Source organism: Drosophila obscura, unplaced genomic scaffold (assembly GCF_018151105.1).
Source record: "Drosophila obscura isolate BZ-5 IFL unplaced genomic scaffold, ASM1815110v1 contig_25, whole genome shotgun sequence".
Taxonomy (NCBI): Eukaryota; Metazoa; Arthropoda; class Insecta; order Diptera; family Drosophilidae; genus Drosophila; species Drosophila obscura.
Window position 1 is genome coordinate 1,597,572 of NW_024542812.1, and position 17,426 is coordinate 1,614,997.

The window sequence follows — 17,426 nt, forward strand, 5'->3', positions numbered from 1 at the left end:
TGAAATATACAGTTTTATTCATTTTACTTTTCTCCTCTTTTTAATACAATGCTGTAATTAGTTGTTATGTTCATATACAAAAAAAATATATCTATATATATCCATTTATATGTGAGAGAAAATGGTGAAAATTAGTCCTCCTCCTTGCTACATTTCGTACAGTTACCAAAAATTTCATATTGCTCTCAATGCATTTAAAATCCTCATTCTTTCGTTTCAGTTTCGGTTTTTCCATTTATGTATGTATATAACTATGCTGAGCAGAGAGTTTTCATCAGTTTTCCCAGTAAGTGTTTTGCTTTAAGTCGAGTCTTTGTGTATTTATCGTATGTTTTGCGAATTCTTTAGCCGTTTCCTTAGAGGATACACGCACGCATTTAATATTTATTTATATATATATATAATTAATAGATCTTTTCTTGTTTGCTCTTGTAACTCTGCTCCTCGCTTTTCTCGCTTTCTTCCCTTAGTTTCTTTTGATGGTGTGCTGTCTGATGAAACTCAATAAAATGCACATAGGTTACGCGAATTGCTTGTTGATTTTTGTTTTTGTATGTGTTTGTGTTTTAGGGACGCCAGGCCTCGGTAACGGGATATAATAGAAATAATTTACGTTTTAAATTAAGAAATATATGTGGGATTTGAGGGGCGTCACATATTAGGGCAGGGTGTAACGGACGTAGGGCACCTCCACATCCTCGCCATCGACATCATTGCAGCAGATCTCAAAGACCAGCGAACGCTCGTGGGACTCGATGCGGCGCTTGGAGACACGGCGCACCACCTCGGACATGGCCAACGGCAGGCGCTCCGAGCACTTGGCCTTGGGCATAAAGAAGGAATACAGCATGGAGACGCCCTGCGACAACATGGTGATCTTTAGTTTCTCCTTCTCCTCGAAGTAGTTGAGGAACTCCTGCAGCGTCAGCTCGCCGGTGACCTCAAAGCGATCCCACAGCGTCCACTCTTTGCCGTAATACGACAGCTTGCCGGCAGGCAAGGGCTCCGAGAAGGCCATGAAGGGCAGAGCCAAATTAACGAAGCCATTCTTGAAGGTAGCCAAATCCGAGTGGCCGCCAATCAGCTTGATCACCTCGAGCACAGCTATGCCGGACAGCACCGATGTGGTGGTGGCAATGGCCGGTATTATCTTGCCGGCAATCAGCTTCGACTTGTGACGATCGGCCGGTGGGATTTTGTAGTTCGTGGCACGCAGATTCGAGCAGGCCACAATAAAGTCCATGTGCAAGTTGTTATCGTCGTCCTTCTCAAACTCTAGCGGTGTGATCTTCGATTGCTTTTCGGCCTTCTTAAGCAGATCCGTTATGATCTTGTCCACACGATCCTGATCCACCTCATTGTCGTCATAGTGATTGGCCGAGGCGGCAGCGGCTGCCTCATTGGTCTCGATCTTTACACCAGAGCGTGGCACAAACACTGGCACCTAAACGGAAGGGGATTGCAGACATTAGTATTGGGGGAGTGCTCCTATTTGGCTATTCTCCATTGGATGGCTCACCTTAACGTTGTTCACCAGCTCAGCAATGGCCCGGCGATCGCGCACCTGATCCAAGCCATAGACCTCGGCACGCAGGTTGGCTGCCGCAAAGATGAAATCCAAGTGCAAGGGATCGTTGATGTCAAAGGTGAGGGGATCGGGGCAGCGCTTGGGGCCGGACCAGAAGGGCTGGCCACTGGAGGTGACCTGATCGGGTGGGAAGTTGAAGAGCAGCTGTTTGATCTGATTCGTGTACTGGTCCTCCCAGTATAGGCGGGCCCACTCCACGCAATCGGCAAAGCTCTTGGGCTTATCGTCGATCAGGGCTTTCTGCAAAGGGAACGAGATTAAAGGATTAGCACTCGGGATTCAATTACAAAGTTATTTCGTATCCGTTTCGTACTCACCTTGATGGAGTCAAGTATCTCCAGGGGCTGAATGCCGGGCAGCTTGAGGATGCGTTCGGTGAACTGCGGATCGGCGATATACTGGGCCGCATTCTCGGCGGACTGCTTGAAGACGCCCTCGAAGGCGTCACGGGCCCACTGGAGCGTATGCTCGATGGCATTCGGGAAGTTCTTCAGCGTGCAGATGGGTATGCTCTTCTCGGGGGGATCCTGCGAGGAGCTGTACGACTCTGTGGAAAATGGCACAATCACTTGGACATTGCCCAAGGTGCCGAGGGTTCCGGTCTCGACCAGCGGTATGCGATTGAAGATGCACTTGCGGTCCATGTAAATGCGAGCATCCACATTGTCCAGGGCATTGGCCACGCCATGCAGCTTGCCATAGAAGCTCTCGGAGAATACCTTCTCCGTCTCGGCGCCCACGCGCAGCTCATATGCGGTGACCTTCACGTCGGGATTCATGCGCTTGATGGCAGCGGCGGCTGTCAGCGCTTTCGGCTTCTGCACGTCATGCGGACGGAACAGGAACTGGCGATTCAGATTCGATTTCTCTATGAGATCCATGTCGGTGACGAATATCTGTCCTTTGCCCACGCCCAGGCCGAGCATACCAAAGTTCTTCAGCAGCTCACAGCCAATGGCGCCGGCTCCCACAATGAACCACTTGGAGTCGGCCAGCTTCTCCTGGAACTTGCGTCCAAAGATGGCAATCTGTGCATCGTACCGGGAGCCCAGGGGCTGGGCATCGTCCTCGGTGACGCCCGCAGCCGGCAGGCATTCTAATGCGTCGAAGTAGAGCCACTGATAGATGGGCGTGAACTTGCCGCTGCAGGCCTTGAGCACCTCCTGGGCCACAATACCGCCAAAGGCTGCATCCATGGGGCATGTGTTGCCAGCACAGATCTTGGCGAAGTGCAGCACCAGCTTCTCGTCCACATCGCTCTTGATTTCCTTGCAAAGCTGCAGGAAGCAGTTGGCATCCGCCTCGTTCCAGGGACGGGGAAGAGCGCCCTCGTTGACCTTCTGGTAGGAGGAGAGGGCACTGAAGGCCACGTGCAGAGTGGCTGGGGATTCCAGTTTGGCAAAGTCCGAGATCAGGAACTCTGGCTCCTTGGTGGCCTGCTCCAAAGACTTGAAGCTAATCGTCTTGGGCATCTTCACCTGGGTGGCCACACCACCGCTCTTGTATTCTCCATACTTGCTGGTATCGCCAATGCTGAAGGTGTAGGGTCCCAAAACGCTTATCTTGATGGGCTGGCAGCCGTTCAGCTGCTGCATGCCCTGGACCTCGGAGAACGTCACATAATCGCCGTCGGTGAAGCCGTGACGGGTCTCATCCAGGCAGGTCACCACACCCTGGGCATCCTGCGTGATGCTGGCGATCATGGTCGACACGGGCTGGACGCCATCCTGGTCGTAGATGGTGAACGATTCGCCAAAGTCACAGAACACCTTGGCGAACAGGCCGCGAGTCTCGGCTATGATCAGGGCAATGCCATTCTCGTGGGCAAACTTGCCAATCCTCTCCTGCTCGGCGGTGTCCGAATTGGTGAGCACCACGACGCGGAACTGACGCAGAAACTGCTCGGTGAGGGGTCCAGTGTGGGACAGGGTACGCACATAGCTATTCAACTCCGCCAGCTGTGCGCACGAGGCCTCGGCACGGTTCTTGCCAATGTCCGCCTCTGTGAGGTAGAACTGCGAGGACAAGTCATTCGGCTGGATAGAGGAAAATGTCGCATTAGTTGGAGCATTTTAATGGTGAAATTAGAAAAGAACAGAAGGCGGAGGGACACGCAAAGGAGGAGGTGAACGAGGAGAGTGACTAAGCCTTCAGTGAACTGCACACAAAAGCAAAATTTTCTGTCCAGTTCTCAAGTAAAACAAAAGCGAATGTGCGGCACAAAACGGAATGCAAAAACATTTGCAGCCAGCCAGCCAGTCGTGTATGGCACCATAGAGTTGTCCCGCTCGCACACTTTTCGCATGGCGCAGACATTTTGACGCAAATAGACAAAAAAAAGAGAAGAAAAAATTACACAAATATATTTTTCGCTTACTAATGTAAGTGAAAAGAAACGGAAGATCACTATAACCTAACCTAGTTCCTGGTTCGCGGGCTGCGGCTACCGCTGGAGGAGGCGCTTTTGAATGAAAACTGCACAAAGGAAGGTTTCTGGGAATTAATTATGAATCATGCAGCGTTTTTTCGTCTAGGTGAAGCAGCGGAGGGGAGGGGGGGCGTCCATGGCTTTTCCCGCGCACTCTAAAGGCCAAATATCGATTTTCTCCGACGTTCTCTCTGCCCCCCGTTCAGCATTTTCCATTGAGACTTACCCCACAAGTTGCTGTGTCATGGAGGGTGATCGATTTCACGCCGCCCAAGATCACATTCTTGGCCGTCTCCAGACCGAGGCCGCCAAGCCCGGAGAGGAGTATATCGGAGTTGGCCATGCGACGCATTGCATCGTGACCCAGCACATATAGCTGGCGCGAGTACAGAGACTCATCGATGTCTCCACCGGCGGCGGCGTTGGAGTTGCTGGCAGCCATACTACCTCCCGATGTAGGCCGATTGCTGTTACTGTTGCTGGGGGTGGTGTTATTGCTGGAGCTAACGTTGGCGTTGTTGGTGGAGCTGACTGTGCTGGCCGCGGCTGTGGCTGCTGCTGAGGAAGCTACGATGTCGTTGTTTTCCACACAATTCTTACTCTCCTTCTTCGGGCTGCCACTACTTTCTTTCTGAACTGCTGACGATGTACTGACGTCGTCGGCTCTGCCGGTTTCGTTTGCACACTTTGCCATCGTATTCACAGCACATGTGTCAGAGGTAGACGACGATACACACAATTCCAGCTGCTGCTCTATTGTTGTCTCACTCTTCATTGAAATGTCAACGGCGCCTGCTACTTTGTCGTGATTTTCGTAGTTGTTGTTGCCGCTGCTCGGTGCTCGGCCGGGGCCGGCATCATCGGCCGAAGCGTTTCCCTCAACTCTTCGCTTTTTGCACAATGGGGCATCCGAGCTGCTGCTGGATGCCGAATCGGCCACCAATTGCTTACCAATCGATGACATTTCTGCTGTCCAAAATGTTTGCCAAATTCCAAAACCTCGTTGCTCCGGCAGAAGCAGTCCCCGTCCGTCTGATGCGGTTTTGTGTCTTCTGCGCTACTCGCACGCTCCCACAAACACACACGCAGAACAGGCACACTCACACACGCGCGAGCACGAGAATGTACGATGAACGAGACGTCTGTTTTAGCAATTCCTTTGTAATTACTTCTACTTCGATGGCACTGTCCCCTCCTGGATTCTAAACACTTCCACGTCCGTTTAATTGCCAAAAATTCACAATTAATTCGAGCTCGGGTGCACTGTGACCAGTGTGACCGCGAACTTACCGACAAAATATACCCGCCCGACCCTCAGAAATATACCGCAATATACCTGGTCATTATCAAAATATACCGTAAATATACTGACGGTCAACCAAGTTTCTTCTATGCGTATGTACTTTTGTATACCTTATTTCTTTTAATTGATGTTAAATGTTTTGTTCCAAGCTCCATTGAAACATTATTTATGATTTTATCCTACATTGACATGTTTTTTATCTATAAATGCACATGTTTGTGTTTTATATATACATTTATCCTGGTTCTGATACCTATTATTGGAACCCGTGAGCTGCAAAATTTCGTTACTATCCTGAAAACAGAGACTGAGTAGTTTCTGCATTAATTTGACCCTGGAATTACAAACAATATCTCAAGTACATAGTATCCATTTTCCCAAGATATTCAGATTTGTTGCTCATTTCGTGCCAAAGTTGCAGAACAATGCTGCCTATTCATTTCCAGATGTTGCTAAAATTTTTCCCTTAACAATCAAATGTATCTTACGGGAACGTTCCCGTAAGATGCATGTGGCTCACACCACGAAAAGGAGGGGAAAGTCACCACGAAATGACTCTCTTCACCTCGGAAAAGAGAGAAACTTTTGAAAAACCACCACGAATTGAGAGCGAAAAATGTCAGTATTTTTTGTGCGCTAAATGAGTTTGGCGGTCATTTTCAAACGTATATTAGTATATGGAAAAATAAGTATTTCACTTGATTTGTTTTGTCGAGTGTGACTGGAACCTGAGAAACGTCATTTTCAAAATATGCCGTAAATATACCTAGAAAAAAAATAGCTTAACCCCGCTCTATTTAATCAGGTTAGTAACCAGTAAATATCAACAAGATACAAATGTATAGAAGTGCATCATCACGTGAGAACGGCTGGGCAGATTTGGTTTAAATTTATATTAATTTATAAATTGGTGGAAAGACCAACCTTCCGATCGCGAAAAAAGTGATTTTGCATTTGTTTCTCTTATGGAAGTTGGCGAAGAGGCAATTGTCACAGTTGAAGATGAGTTCTTAACTCGAGATATTATTCATCAATTGAGTTATAATATGTCGTTATTGCCCCGCCTTGGGCTATCCCCCCCCGGCACCCCGGTGGGGCATAAGTATGGTGAGGTTCCCGCCCAGACTTACTTGGTTGTAAAGACGCTATTTTGAAAAGATAATTAAAATAGCTAGAAGTTGAGCCCAAACACTTTGTGATTTCAGCTTACCGTCTGGGAAATATAAGGCATTGAAATGAAAAAATGATGATTTTAGTGCGGTATTTTTTACGAAATTTTGACTTTGAAAACTCAGGAAAAGGCGAAAAAAATATATCCTGCGTCCTTTATTTTTTTCGTGTATAGGTGAATTAATTTGGCGTCGTTTAAGGTATCGCTCATTAAAATCTATGTAGAGACTTTGAGGCTAAAATACGTAACCAAACCTAAAATATGAAAAAAATGAACAAAAAATACCTTTTGGAAGGTTGCGGGCCCAACTGCCAATTGGGAACAAAGCAAACGAAAAAGGGTTGTACATTTGGTACCTGATCGCGATCCCAATTCCCTATTCCCTAAAAAAATAGACGCTCATCAAGACGGACAGACAGACATGGCTATATCGACTCGGCTATTGATGCTGATCAAGAATATATATACTTTATGGGGTCGGAAACGTTTCCTTCTCTGCGTTACACACATCCACTTTTACCACAAATACAATATACCCCTTAACTCTTTTTTGAGTACGGGTATAATAATAATAATTTTTTGCTTTCATTAGCTCCCGCTCGAACCTGAGCCTAGCTATCATATCATCAATTCCATGAACTACTAAAACCCTTATGAGGGGCAGGTTTGAACATGCCTACGCACATTTGTACATGTGTACCTGTAGCCCGCGGTACCCTATTTCCTTTAATTAATGACAGTTTATTTTTGTTGTTGTTATTGCATTCAAATTGTTACGTTTCGCTGTGACATACATAACAAATGAGACATAGGGGGCGCTCTTGCATGGCTTATGGCTTACGTTACGTAAAATGTTCTTTTTTGGACAGTCTGGCAGCCTGGCAGTGAAATAAGTGCTGTAAAGTGGTTTTATTTGAATATTTGAATTAGGCGCCCTATATTTATAGAAGAAAATGTTTGAAAATGTATATTCTAATGAAATATCATACAAAAATTGATTTGAAACTTAGCTGTCTACGAAAATTAGACTATTGGCAAGCGAATGCTGGTGTTTTTAAAGAAAATAATGGTATACAACTTCTGGTTGGCTGCTGCTAGATTAGGCAAGAAGCTACATTTATAGTTTGATAAAATGTATTAAAAATGGAGTATACATTTTCAACAATACCCAACAATAAAATATAAAGTTTTATTCGCATTTTTCAGTTTTTAAAGGAGATTTAATTGATCGAAAACTGTTGCTTGGATGTAATTTGAAGCTGTTCAGTGATTTAATGCCTTATATTTCATGTAAAAATAAAAAATAAAAATCATTAACTGACTGATAAAGTTTCTGAAGAGATTTCCGCGTTGAAAGTAAAATAAATTTGTACTTCCGCCTCGCAAGTGAGTGGCCCAGCAGCTGTGATTGATTTTAAATTTTTAATTAATTTGTAAATGGTTGAAAATTTCCTTTCATCAATCTGTTTGGCACGTTGGGCAATTATCCTGCGCCTGCAGCAGAGCAGATCGTGGCACGCGCCCTTCATCGCTGGACAATCCAGCCAGGACTAAGTGACCCACAGTGAGGTCCTGCCTTGTCCCTATTGCTTTTTCGGGTCTGGCCCTGGGCCCAGAGTTCAATATCCTTTGAGTGAGGCTAATCTATTTTCGGCTCGGGCTCTCTGCTCAACGGTAGTCGAGCATGAAAATGCGTAAATTTCCACGGAAAAACAGTTCCTTGTGTTTATGTGGGGGTGTCCTTTTCAAGTGTTGAGTGCGTGCCATTAGAGGGGGGATGGCGAGGGCACGACGGCACGAGGGGCAACAGCTGCAGGATCCGAGGATACGATGGAACAGTTGCGTAAAATGCATTTTAATTTACAGCTACAGCTACAGCTGCGCGAAACGCAACCCCCCTCCTGCCTCTGCTGCTGCTGGCCCTGAGTTCTGCTCTAATTTTAGTCAATGGGATCGCGGGCTGCTTTCTGCGATAGGATCTGGCCCGAACTAGCCGCGGACTTTATCGCGTGTGCGGTGTGTCCTTGTGTCGCGTGGACAGGCCCGAAAAACACAACAAATTAGCATACTGATCTGATCCTGGTTGCGGGTGCTACCGAAGCGGGGGTGTCCTGCCACCAGATGTCCTGCATCGCGTGCCCCGGCTCAGCCACAGCCACAGCCCATACCATCCCATCCCCTTGCTCTTCCTTAATTAAGCCTCACATCACATATGGCCACCCCACCTCGCATCCCTATGCAAATTTTCACCCATTAATCAATTTTGGAATGTAATTTGAATACTTCTGGAATTCTGGTAGTCCGACATCCCTATCCGGGGGAAAATGGCTGCCTCTACCAAATATTATATTCGGGGCTGTCATCACATCAGGGTAGGCACCAACCATATGCAGCTAGACATGTGCGCAAACTATAGAAAATATTTTTAGTTTTTAGTTTAGTTTTTGAAAAATGATACAAAGGGGGATGTGTTGGGAATTTGGAAAAAGGCAGTTAAAAATAATTAAGAGTAGATCAGAATTATGTGCAGAGAAAAGGGAAAACCACGGAAATCAGATAAGGATCAATGGAGATATCCGCAAAGTTGTCACGATGATAGAAATGAACTTCCCTCAAAGACAAATAATTGTGCACAGACTAAAGATATCCGTGAAGGCTAGGGGCTAAAATTATGTTGGGTCAATACTCGTAGCAGGTGTGTAGCTCTACCGAAGATCCAGCGGGGTGTAGGGGTCTATTTTCACGTATTTCCATAAGAAAAACGATTAATATCGGAACATCAGCACTGCAGTTGCAGATTTATCCATTTAAAAATGCATTTAAGATTAAATATTTGCTAGAGTTTCGATTCATACCGAAGCACTCGAATTTTGCTAAAATCTTCTTGTAGTTTTTTCTGAATAACCTCAGAATCGTATATCCATGATCTGCTATATCTTCACTTGTTAATTTAATGAACTTTCATTGCCTTCAATTACTCTTTTTATTCTTAAAACCAACCCAAAGCCTGCCTGTCCACCCATAATATCTACAGAGCTCTCCTGACCCACTGCACTGTCTCATATTGCATTTATCAAGAGGAAAATACATATACATATATGTATCGCTAGATGCGATCAACAACATCATTGTATTGCCTCTCAAATGACTTTGGCAGCGGCGGTTTTCCTTCTTTTTCATTTAATTGTCTGGGAAAATGCATTTTATCGTCACCCGACAATCTATAAGCAGGAGAGAGACCCGCAAAGACGAGGGACAAGGGGCAGAAGAAGACACAGCGTAAATATTAACAGTCGAAACAATTACAGAAGTGTCTCCTCTATCTCCAGCTCCATCTCCATCTACTGGCTGGCTCTTTTGCTGCTGGCGGTTGTTGCAGTTCCCCTCAACCCTACCCTCACCCTTAAACTCACACTCACACTCACGACTCTAAACGGAAAATACGTTACAAATCCAACGCTTGGACGATCTGGTCAAGTGTCTTTCCCCTGTTGCTTGCTGGCCTAAATTCGCGCCGCTTTATGCTCACTGAGTAACGTGTGAATCAAGGAGGGGCGAGCGCACCTCCACTTGAGCAAGTGTCCGCCGTCTCCGGTCTGGGTGCAATTTTGATTTTGGCCCGCAGCGCTGGCATTGTTACGAGGGCGGGTGACGTAGCCGGAGACGGAGACAGCCGGCCACAGGTGAGTGCGTTCTGATGCCTGGATGAGGGACAGTCAACTGCTAATTGGCAGCAGGGTTCCCATGGGGGAGCTACAGCCTGAACTGAGGTCCATTTTGGAAGGAAGTTTTCCTTTGCATTCAAAAGGAATTCGTAGATTACTTTCCATGTGACAGGCAGGAAGTCTAGTCCTCAGTTCGGCCTGATGTTTCCAAAGGAAAGCCAATTATAAATGCAGTTAAAGTGGGGGCTCCAGTTTGGGAGGAGTAACATTTATTGCAATATCTCTTCCGGAGACAAAAAGGTAGACGAAAATCCCACCGAATGTAGTCAAAATATTTACGGATGCACTCGAGTGTAAGCGATGGACAGAGAAGAGGCATTACAACTGCCATTTCCAAATGGAAAGTGTCGTAGTCGTAGTCGTTGTCGTTGTCGTACCTCTCGAGGTGTGAAAGGACAATGCGTCGCTCCTAGAGAGCTGTCAGGGAAATGCAAATGCTGAAGCATGTAGTACCTGGCTCTGGCTCTGGCCCTTCTTCTTCCCAGAGAAAGGGGTTGACACTGCGGGGCCAAGACAATGCAGGGCACGACAAAATATTTTCAACAATTTCGAGTGTCTTTTCCAGGGACCCAAACCCAAACCCAGACCCAGACCCAGACGCAGGCAGACCAGCCAAGATCTTAGATTTATGTATGTAAATGCGAGTCCAACCACTCAGACGAGGGCTCGAAAGTCGAAATTAAGTTGTAATCTTTGTAATTTTGTCACTCACTTCTCGCAGTGGCCCTGCGTAAGGGCTAAGGGGTTGACAGGGGACAGCTGCTCACTCCCATCCTCCTCATAACGTACAAGTCCCTCCCCTCCCTGTACATTCGGCATAAAGCGACACATTTGTTTTGTAAATATTGCGTTTGTAATTAATGCGCGAATATCGAGAGAAGAGATTCCATTCCCTTCTGTCTTTGGTGGAAATTTGCATATGATTCTGACGATCGCCCGGACCGGAGGAGTCATTTTTCAATCGGGAATCATTTTTCATTAGACCCGAATGAAGGAGGGGGGTTTGGGTTTGCTATTCAAATTTCATTCAACATAGATTAATGGGTTCAACAATTTTGTTTGGGAAAAAGTTGATAATTTATATAGCAAAAAAAAGAGAGAGAGAAAGAGAAACATATTTTTGTACTGTAGGTAAGATATAATAATTAATATTTGGGAACAAATAAATAAAAATAATAATAATCAATTCTATTGTAGATTCTATTTGTAGAAAAAAATCTGTGTGTATCTCCGCAACGCGTGCACCAAATTGCATGCTGTTTTTGTTTGTACTTTTCTATATATAGGTTTCTCAAGAATCATTTCATTTTGTGTCATTCTGTAGAACAGAACATTTTATGATAGCTTTTGTTTTTATACCTTATTGTACGAAAAATTGTTTTCTGAAAAAATTGCACTTTGTGTGAGTATATTTGTTGCTTTTAATTATCATTGTTTAATGTCGATGAATTCCTAAACATTAAATGCATTTAGTAAGCAGCGAAGCGCGCGGGTCTGCTAGTAAATATACAAACAGGAATATTAAATAATTAATAGAACGTGTGGGTAAATCTTTAATAACTTTTTGTGCTTCGATGGGAGGCTAAGCTAATTTCAAGTTATAATATAATTTATGCATCTGATTTTCTATGCAAAAGAGAACGCACTGCACTCACTCTCACTCCCCAAACAGATTCGCCTGGGATCTTCGATCATTTGATCAAGCCATCAAGTAATAATCGAATTTTCGCAGTTCCCACTTTGGGAGAAACTCATTGAGCAATAAATCAACTGAAAACTTTTCACCATTGCATTTGGCACATGCAAAATGATTTTGCAGAAATTTGTAAACATTTATTACAACGCCTGGGCCTGGGCCTGGGCTTGGGCCCACCCTTCAACACTTCATTTCGCCAGGACACAGGGCCTCAATCGCATCGAACCCTACTTAAGATTGCGTCGAACTGCAGCAGGCCGAGGAAGACAATGGGAATTTGCAAAATGCAGGAGCCCGGACACAACCCTTCTGTGGCATCAGCACCCTGCCTTACTCACTGACACACTGACACAAGGATCGCAGGAGATGGAGGATTCCTGGCTCCGTGCTTTGCATATGTAGTGGCAATGGCCCCGTCCGAGGCTCTGTCTCAGTCTCAGTCTCCGGAGTTCCGTTCCGTTCGGTTCGTGTTATTGCCCATGCCTAATCCCGGCTAATGGGCTCGCTGTGGCCGGGATTTGAATAATGCTCAGTTAACGCTTTAATGTGCTTAGGCTCAAAGGTTGCCGTCCCAAAAGGAGCAACTAAACGTGTGTTAAACACTTCCCGTCTGGGACGGAGCTCTCTGATTCTGACTCTGACTCCGACTCCGACTCCGATGCGCACTTTGTGGCACATTCTCTGTACCCGTTGCAGTTTTAAATCCCTTTGATTTTGGATGCTTCTTTTTGGCAGCATTTTTATTGAGCGCCGCGCGCAACGAATCCATCAATTTTATTGCCAACGCAGAATATTTTTATTTCAGATCAGCGCCAGGCATTGATGACACTTCCTGAAACAAAGGAGACTCCCCGAAAACGACAAAAAAAAAAAACCAAGAAGGAAACGTTACAACTGTCGTAAAGTTTTTTCTGCTGTTGGCAGCGACTTTAAGCTGCTTATGCAATGTGCACAGATACACAGAGTGAGAGAGGGGGAGAAATGGCAGGAAAAAAGTCTTTATAAAATGTATTATGTGATGGCCATACAAAGCATTTTGTGGTTTATCCTTTCAGCAATAAAAGTATCCGATTACGGAATGCACTCCGCAGAAACTCCGCACAGTGGGAACCTTCGTCCTGTGTCCTGTCAGCGCATAGATCAAATGCATAACAGCAGGAAAACGAGACCAGGCACAGCTGTGCCAAGTCTCAGCCTCAGTCCCAGGCCCAGCAACAGTCTCGGGGTTCACTCCTTTTAATTAAAGTTTTAAGCCTTTTAAATGTTGCAGACGGGATAAAACAAGGCGACAAGGGCAAGTTAACTGCCAGTCAAAGCGTTGACATGATATCCCGCCGCAGCCAAGTAAGCCGACACGACTGCGACCTGGAAGACGAGACTCGAACTGTGAGACTCTCCAACTGAAACGAAACTGTAACTGAAACTAAGTCGAGCAGCAGGAACACTGAGCTTCGATAGCAGCAGCAGTAGCAGCTGGTCCCTTGAGACACAATAACAAGTAAGTTTCTGTTGAGGCTCATCATTCAGAAGGTGAGTATTAAATCTTCCAGAATAAACGTTCAACAACGTACCTTCTACTTATTTTTCTAATATTACAGCTACACAGCCCACGACCTTATGCACTCGCAGAAATAATATCATTGAAATGACAGACGGATAAGGAAAGTTATTGACCCGTGCTAGGGGGGCACTCGAGTGTGTATCAGTTTGGAAAATCCTCAAGTCACATCCTCCCCGCCACTCTGGATCGGTCGCAAGGCGAAAACCCGCTTCTCAAGTGGTTCCCGTTTTAGACAAACCCTTGCCCACGGCTGCACATCGGAACTGTCGGAGATTACAAGGGGATGAGATAGAGTCCATCAACTATGGAGTTACAAGAGTTACATGAGTTGCGTCTGCTTCTGCTTCTGTTGGCCAGCTGTGGCTGTGTGACTTATTCAAATTGATTTAAAAGGCCTCCTTGGCCCCTTTTGTTTTTATTTTTGTCTGCCCTTGCAGTCACTCATAATGATTATGGTGCCATTGTCTCAACCTTCGGTCCGTTCTGCTCATCCCTAATGATTCAATTAACAGAACAGCTGAAGCTGAATTTGAATTTGAAGCGAAGCTCAGCGGTGGAAGCCGAGGCTGCGCATCAGAAGCTGGCTGACCAGCGGCAGTTATTTATGTGTCATGTGGGAAAAACAAAAGGGTTTCGAGCACCTCAGAGAATCAGAGAAAATGCGAGTTATCCCTTGCGCGTTCTGGCATTGAGAACTTTCCCCCGATGGCAGGCCCTTTTGCTGTCATAACTTTCGCCGTGGACATTTATGGGAAATCAGCGAGAAAAATCTTCACCTTCGATGGTCAGCCTGAAGGGGTTGTTTGTTGTTCGTGTAAGAGGGATAAATCTGCCCAGCATCAGCTTGGAACTTGTGTCGATGCTTTGCTTTAGACCAGGCAAAACTTGATTAAAAAATTCTGTTTTTCGAGCAGGAAACTCTAAGATATTCCTTACCTAAAATTAAACGAAATTTTGAGGATTTCTTGAACTAAAAATAAATGAAATTCAAATCCGTTTGATGCCGCAATTTTAAGCAAATGCTCTCAGGCACAGCAAATTGATTTGAAATGAAACCTGATTTCGATGCTGCCAGCAGGAGGGGAATGTTTCCTCTTTTTTTTTTCTTTCATTAACGTCAAAATAAATTCTAGGATAAAATTGTAAACGCATAGATTTTCTACACTTAAATGCTGAAGCAAGCTGAAAGTTTCTTTAACAAAAATTGTGGTGAGATTCGAAGTATGTAATTCAATAGTCAACATAAAATAAATTAAATGAAGCTCGTTGTCCGAATTGCATTGTTTGGCTTTTGAATTACCTTTTGAATTTACATTCAATATTTTATGCGTTCATATTGTTCTCTCTAATGAATCTCCTTGCGAGCAGCGCTTCCCATAACAAATTGACTTTTGTCATTGCCGAAAGTCTCCTCAAAACGGCATTCGAATCCTATTAACTAGACGCCGCAAATTCAGATACTTTCGGCCAGCTATTGAAACTGCAAATTAAGCAGACAAGCTGAGGGTAGCAGCGGGAGAGTACGAACATGAATGGGACATTCAGTTCAGGCAAATCAATTAGTCACAATGGCCCACGGACACAGGACACAGAACACAGGACAATGGACAGTGGACAGTGGACAACGAATACCGGACACAGAGTCGGGTCGCTCAGTCGCGACTTTTCTCATTGCTGACTGGGGAATTGTTTGGCTCGTTTCTCTTACATTCTCTGTGGCATTCCATGCTCCTGCTCCTGCTCCTGCTCTGCTCTGATGTTATTCCCTGGACATAAGGGCGTTAATTATCGAGCAGAGAAGACCCTTAATGAATGCACCCGGAGCGAATCGTCATTTAAATTTGCTTAGTGAGATTGCGTGTGTTTTGTTCTTGGTGTTTCTTGTTTGGTTTTTGGTGTAGTGCCCCCGGCTAGTGCCGTTTAGTTAGGAGATGTTCTGTGCCCTCCTCTTTGCTATCGCTCCCACTTTACTTTAGCTTCCGCTTCCTGTTTTAGCGTTGTCATATCCTTCCAGCAATTAGTGGAGCAAAGAAAGACGCACAAACAGGAAGTGGCGGCAGCCAGGGCCCTGCCAGGGGTAGGAGGCAGACGACAGACAACAGACATCTCCCATAATTCCTGGACTTACATGAGTCTTGGATTTAATTCGACATTGGCTTGTGGCGGTGACTGAAAATGAAGTAATTTTGTATGGCCATAAAGTGCGATTTCGGTATGCCCTGTCCTGTCCTGCCCTGCCCATCGTGAGAGTATCCGATGATTTTATATCACTTTTGAGCAGCTGGCCAGCGGAATCGCATTATAAAATCGTTTATGGACCCTGACAATTGATTGATATATGGGAGGGAGGGGTGGCGGCGGCTCATCTTTTGGCAAGATTTCCTCCTCATATATGTCTCAATTTATGGGGCAGGAGCGGGGCTTGCATCTGCGCAGGCGCAACATCAAAACTCTCTACGAAAAGTATGCTCAGTCCTTGGGATCTCCTCTCTCTCTCTCTCCCTGCTCTTGACGGGATTACCATATGTATAGAAGGGATTAATCCCGCCACCAAATGAAAAGTATCATATTACACAAATTCCAATTAAAAGAATTACAAAAGATATTTTAGGAAATCGCCTGCCTAAAAGACACAAACATAAAATTCATGATTGATGCGCTGACAGCACCGTGGAAAAACTGTACAACAAAATCTAGAAAAAATACCCAGAAAAACTTTGGGCCTTTGTCAATGAAAGTTTTGTGAGTCAACCCCACCTTGGGTTAATGGGAAAACTCGGCCGCAGCTGCCGTGGAAAACTGTTGGCTGCTGCTGCTGCTGCTGCCTCTGCTGCTGCTCCTCATATGCAAATGAGTGTAACCGTCAAGCTGCTAGAGCCAGTTCATCATCATCCTGATGTTCAGCCTTTTTGCAATTTGAGTAGCCGAGTGACATAATTCCCGACAGCGTGACCAACTTTGATTGATCTGCGCCTCTACTCTCCTTTACTCTCCTCTCGTCTCAGGGAGATCGGCGAAAGTAACATGAAATGCGACAGCCATGGCGAATGCCAAAACTGGTACAAACTCTCGCTTTCTCTTGCTTGTAAAGCATCTGTAGAGCCCTGCAGAAGTGTCAGAATTATTTTGGATTGATCACTCGAGTCCTTAACATGATGTAGAGCGTTGCTTTTTGCATAATTTTGGGATTGCGTTTGGGTTTACAAGGGAGTCTTACAAGGGGATTTATGGGAAAGTGGCAAAGTTATGGGAAAGTTGTAATAATGACAGGCATCGAATCGTCTTAGGTAAGAATAATATCACAGATAGATATTTGTAATAATAAGGTAAATATAATATATAGAAACATACTGAATCTATTGTGCTTAGACGGGTACGTCCCCAAAAGATCCACATGGCAAATTTCATAGGCAAATAAGACCGACCATAAGCCTCACAATTAACGAAGGACCTTTTCACCTTCTCCTTCGGCCTGCTTTCTCCAGGCTCGACCGCACAATCGACCAGCACATTGACCCACAACAACAGATCAGATCTAAGAGGATTATGCAAGCATTTTGCGGACAAATGTCATTAGTCAATGGACCCATATTTGAACTCTGACCAGAAACAGAACCAAGGAGAGGGAGAGGGAGAGAAAGCGAGTAGCGTTAAGTGGACAAAAAGCCAGCAGAAAATGCAGAAAAATCATGGCAATTTCTCAAGGAAAACCGCAAGCGGAGACAACCCCTAGAGATCGGGGAAAGGCCATGCGCGACGGCAGCAGCGAAAGGTATGAAAAAAAGAAAGAAAGAAAGAAAGCCGATGCCTGGCCCAGAACCCAAGCCTCTGGAGAGGCTCCGTGGGCTACCTACGAGGGAAGGAATTCGCCAGTCGCTTACCCAAAAATGGCATAAACAATCTCATTGTGCGCACTCGAACCAAATGATGTGTGAGATATCAATTGTCAAATCG

At 45.3% G+C, this 17,426-nt stretch overlaps 1 protein-coding gene across 1 annotated transcript; it reads right to left on the bottom strand.

The window, feature by feature from the left end:
• On the bottom strand, nucleotides 1-5,291 carry LOC111079073 (ubiquitin-like modifier-activating enzyme 1). The gene is made up of 4 exons (XM_022374080.2): nucleotides 4,243-5,291; nucleotides 1,906-3,624; nucleotides 1,520-1,828; nucleotides 1-1,444 (listed from the first exon to the last, which is right to left on the bottom strand). Exons 1-4 carry the CDS (start codon nucleotides 4,978-4,980, stop codon nucleotides 659-661), a joined length of 3,552 nt encoding a protein of 1,183 aa, XP_022229772.1. The 5' UTR covers nucleotides 4,981-5,291; the 3' UTR covers nucleotides 1-658.
• Nucleotides 5,292-17,426: the final 12,135 nt, after the last annotated feature.

Excerpts from the sequence above, each read along its gene's own strand:
- LOC111079073 (XM_022374080.2), bottom strand. The coding sequence starts at position 4,980 with ATGTCATCGATTGGTAAGCAATTGGTGGCCGATTCGGCATCCAGCAGC. Across the intron at positions 3,625-4,242 it reads ATGACACAGCAACTTGTGGG|CCGAATGACTTGTCCTCGCA; the intron begins GTAAGTCTCAAT and ends TCCTCTATCCAG. Across the intron at positions 1,445-1,519 it reads AGCTGGTGAACAACGTTAAG|GTGCCAGTGTTTGTGCCACG; the intron begins GTGAGCCATCCA and ends CCTTCCGTTTAG.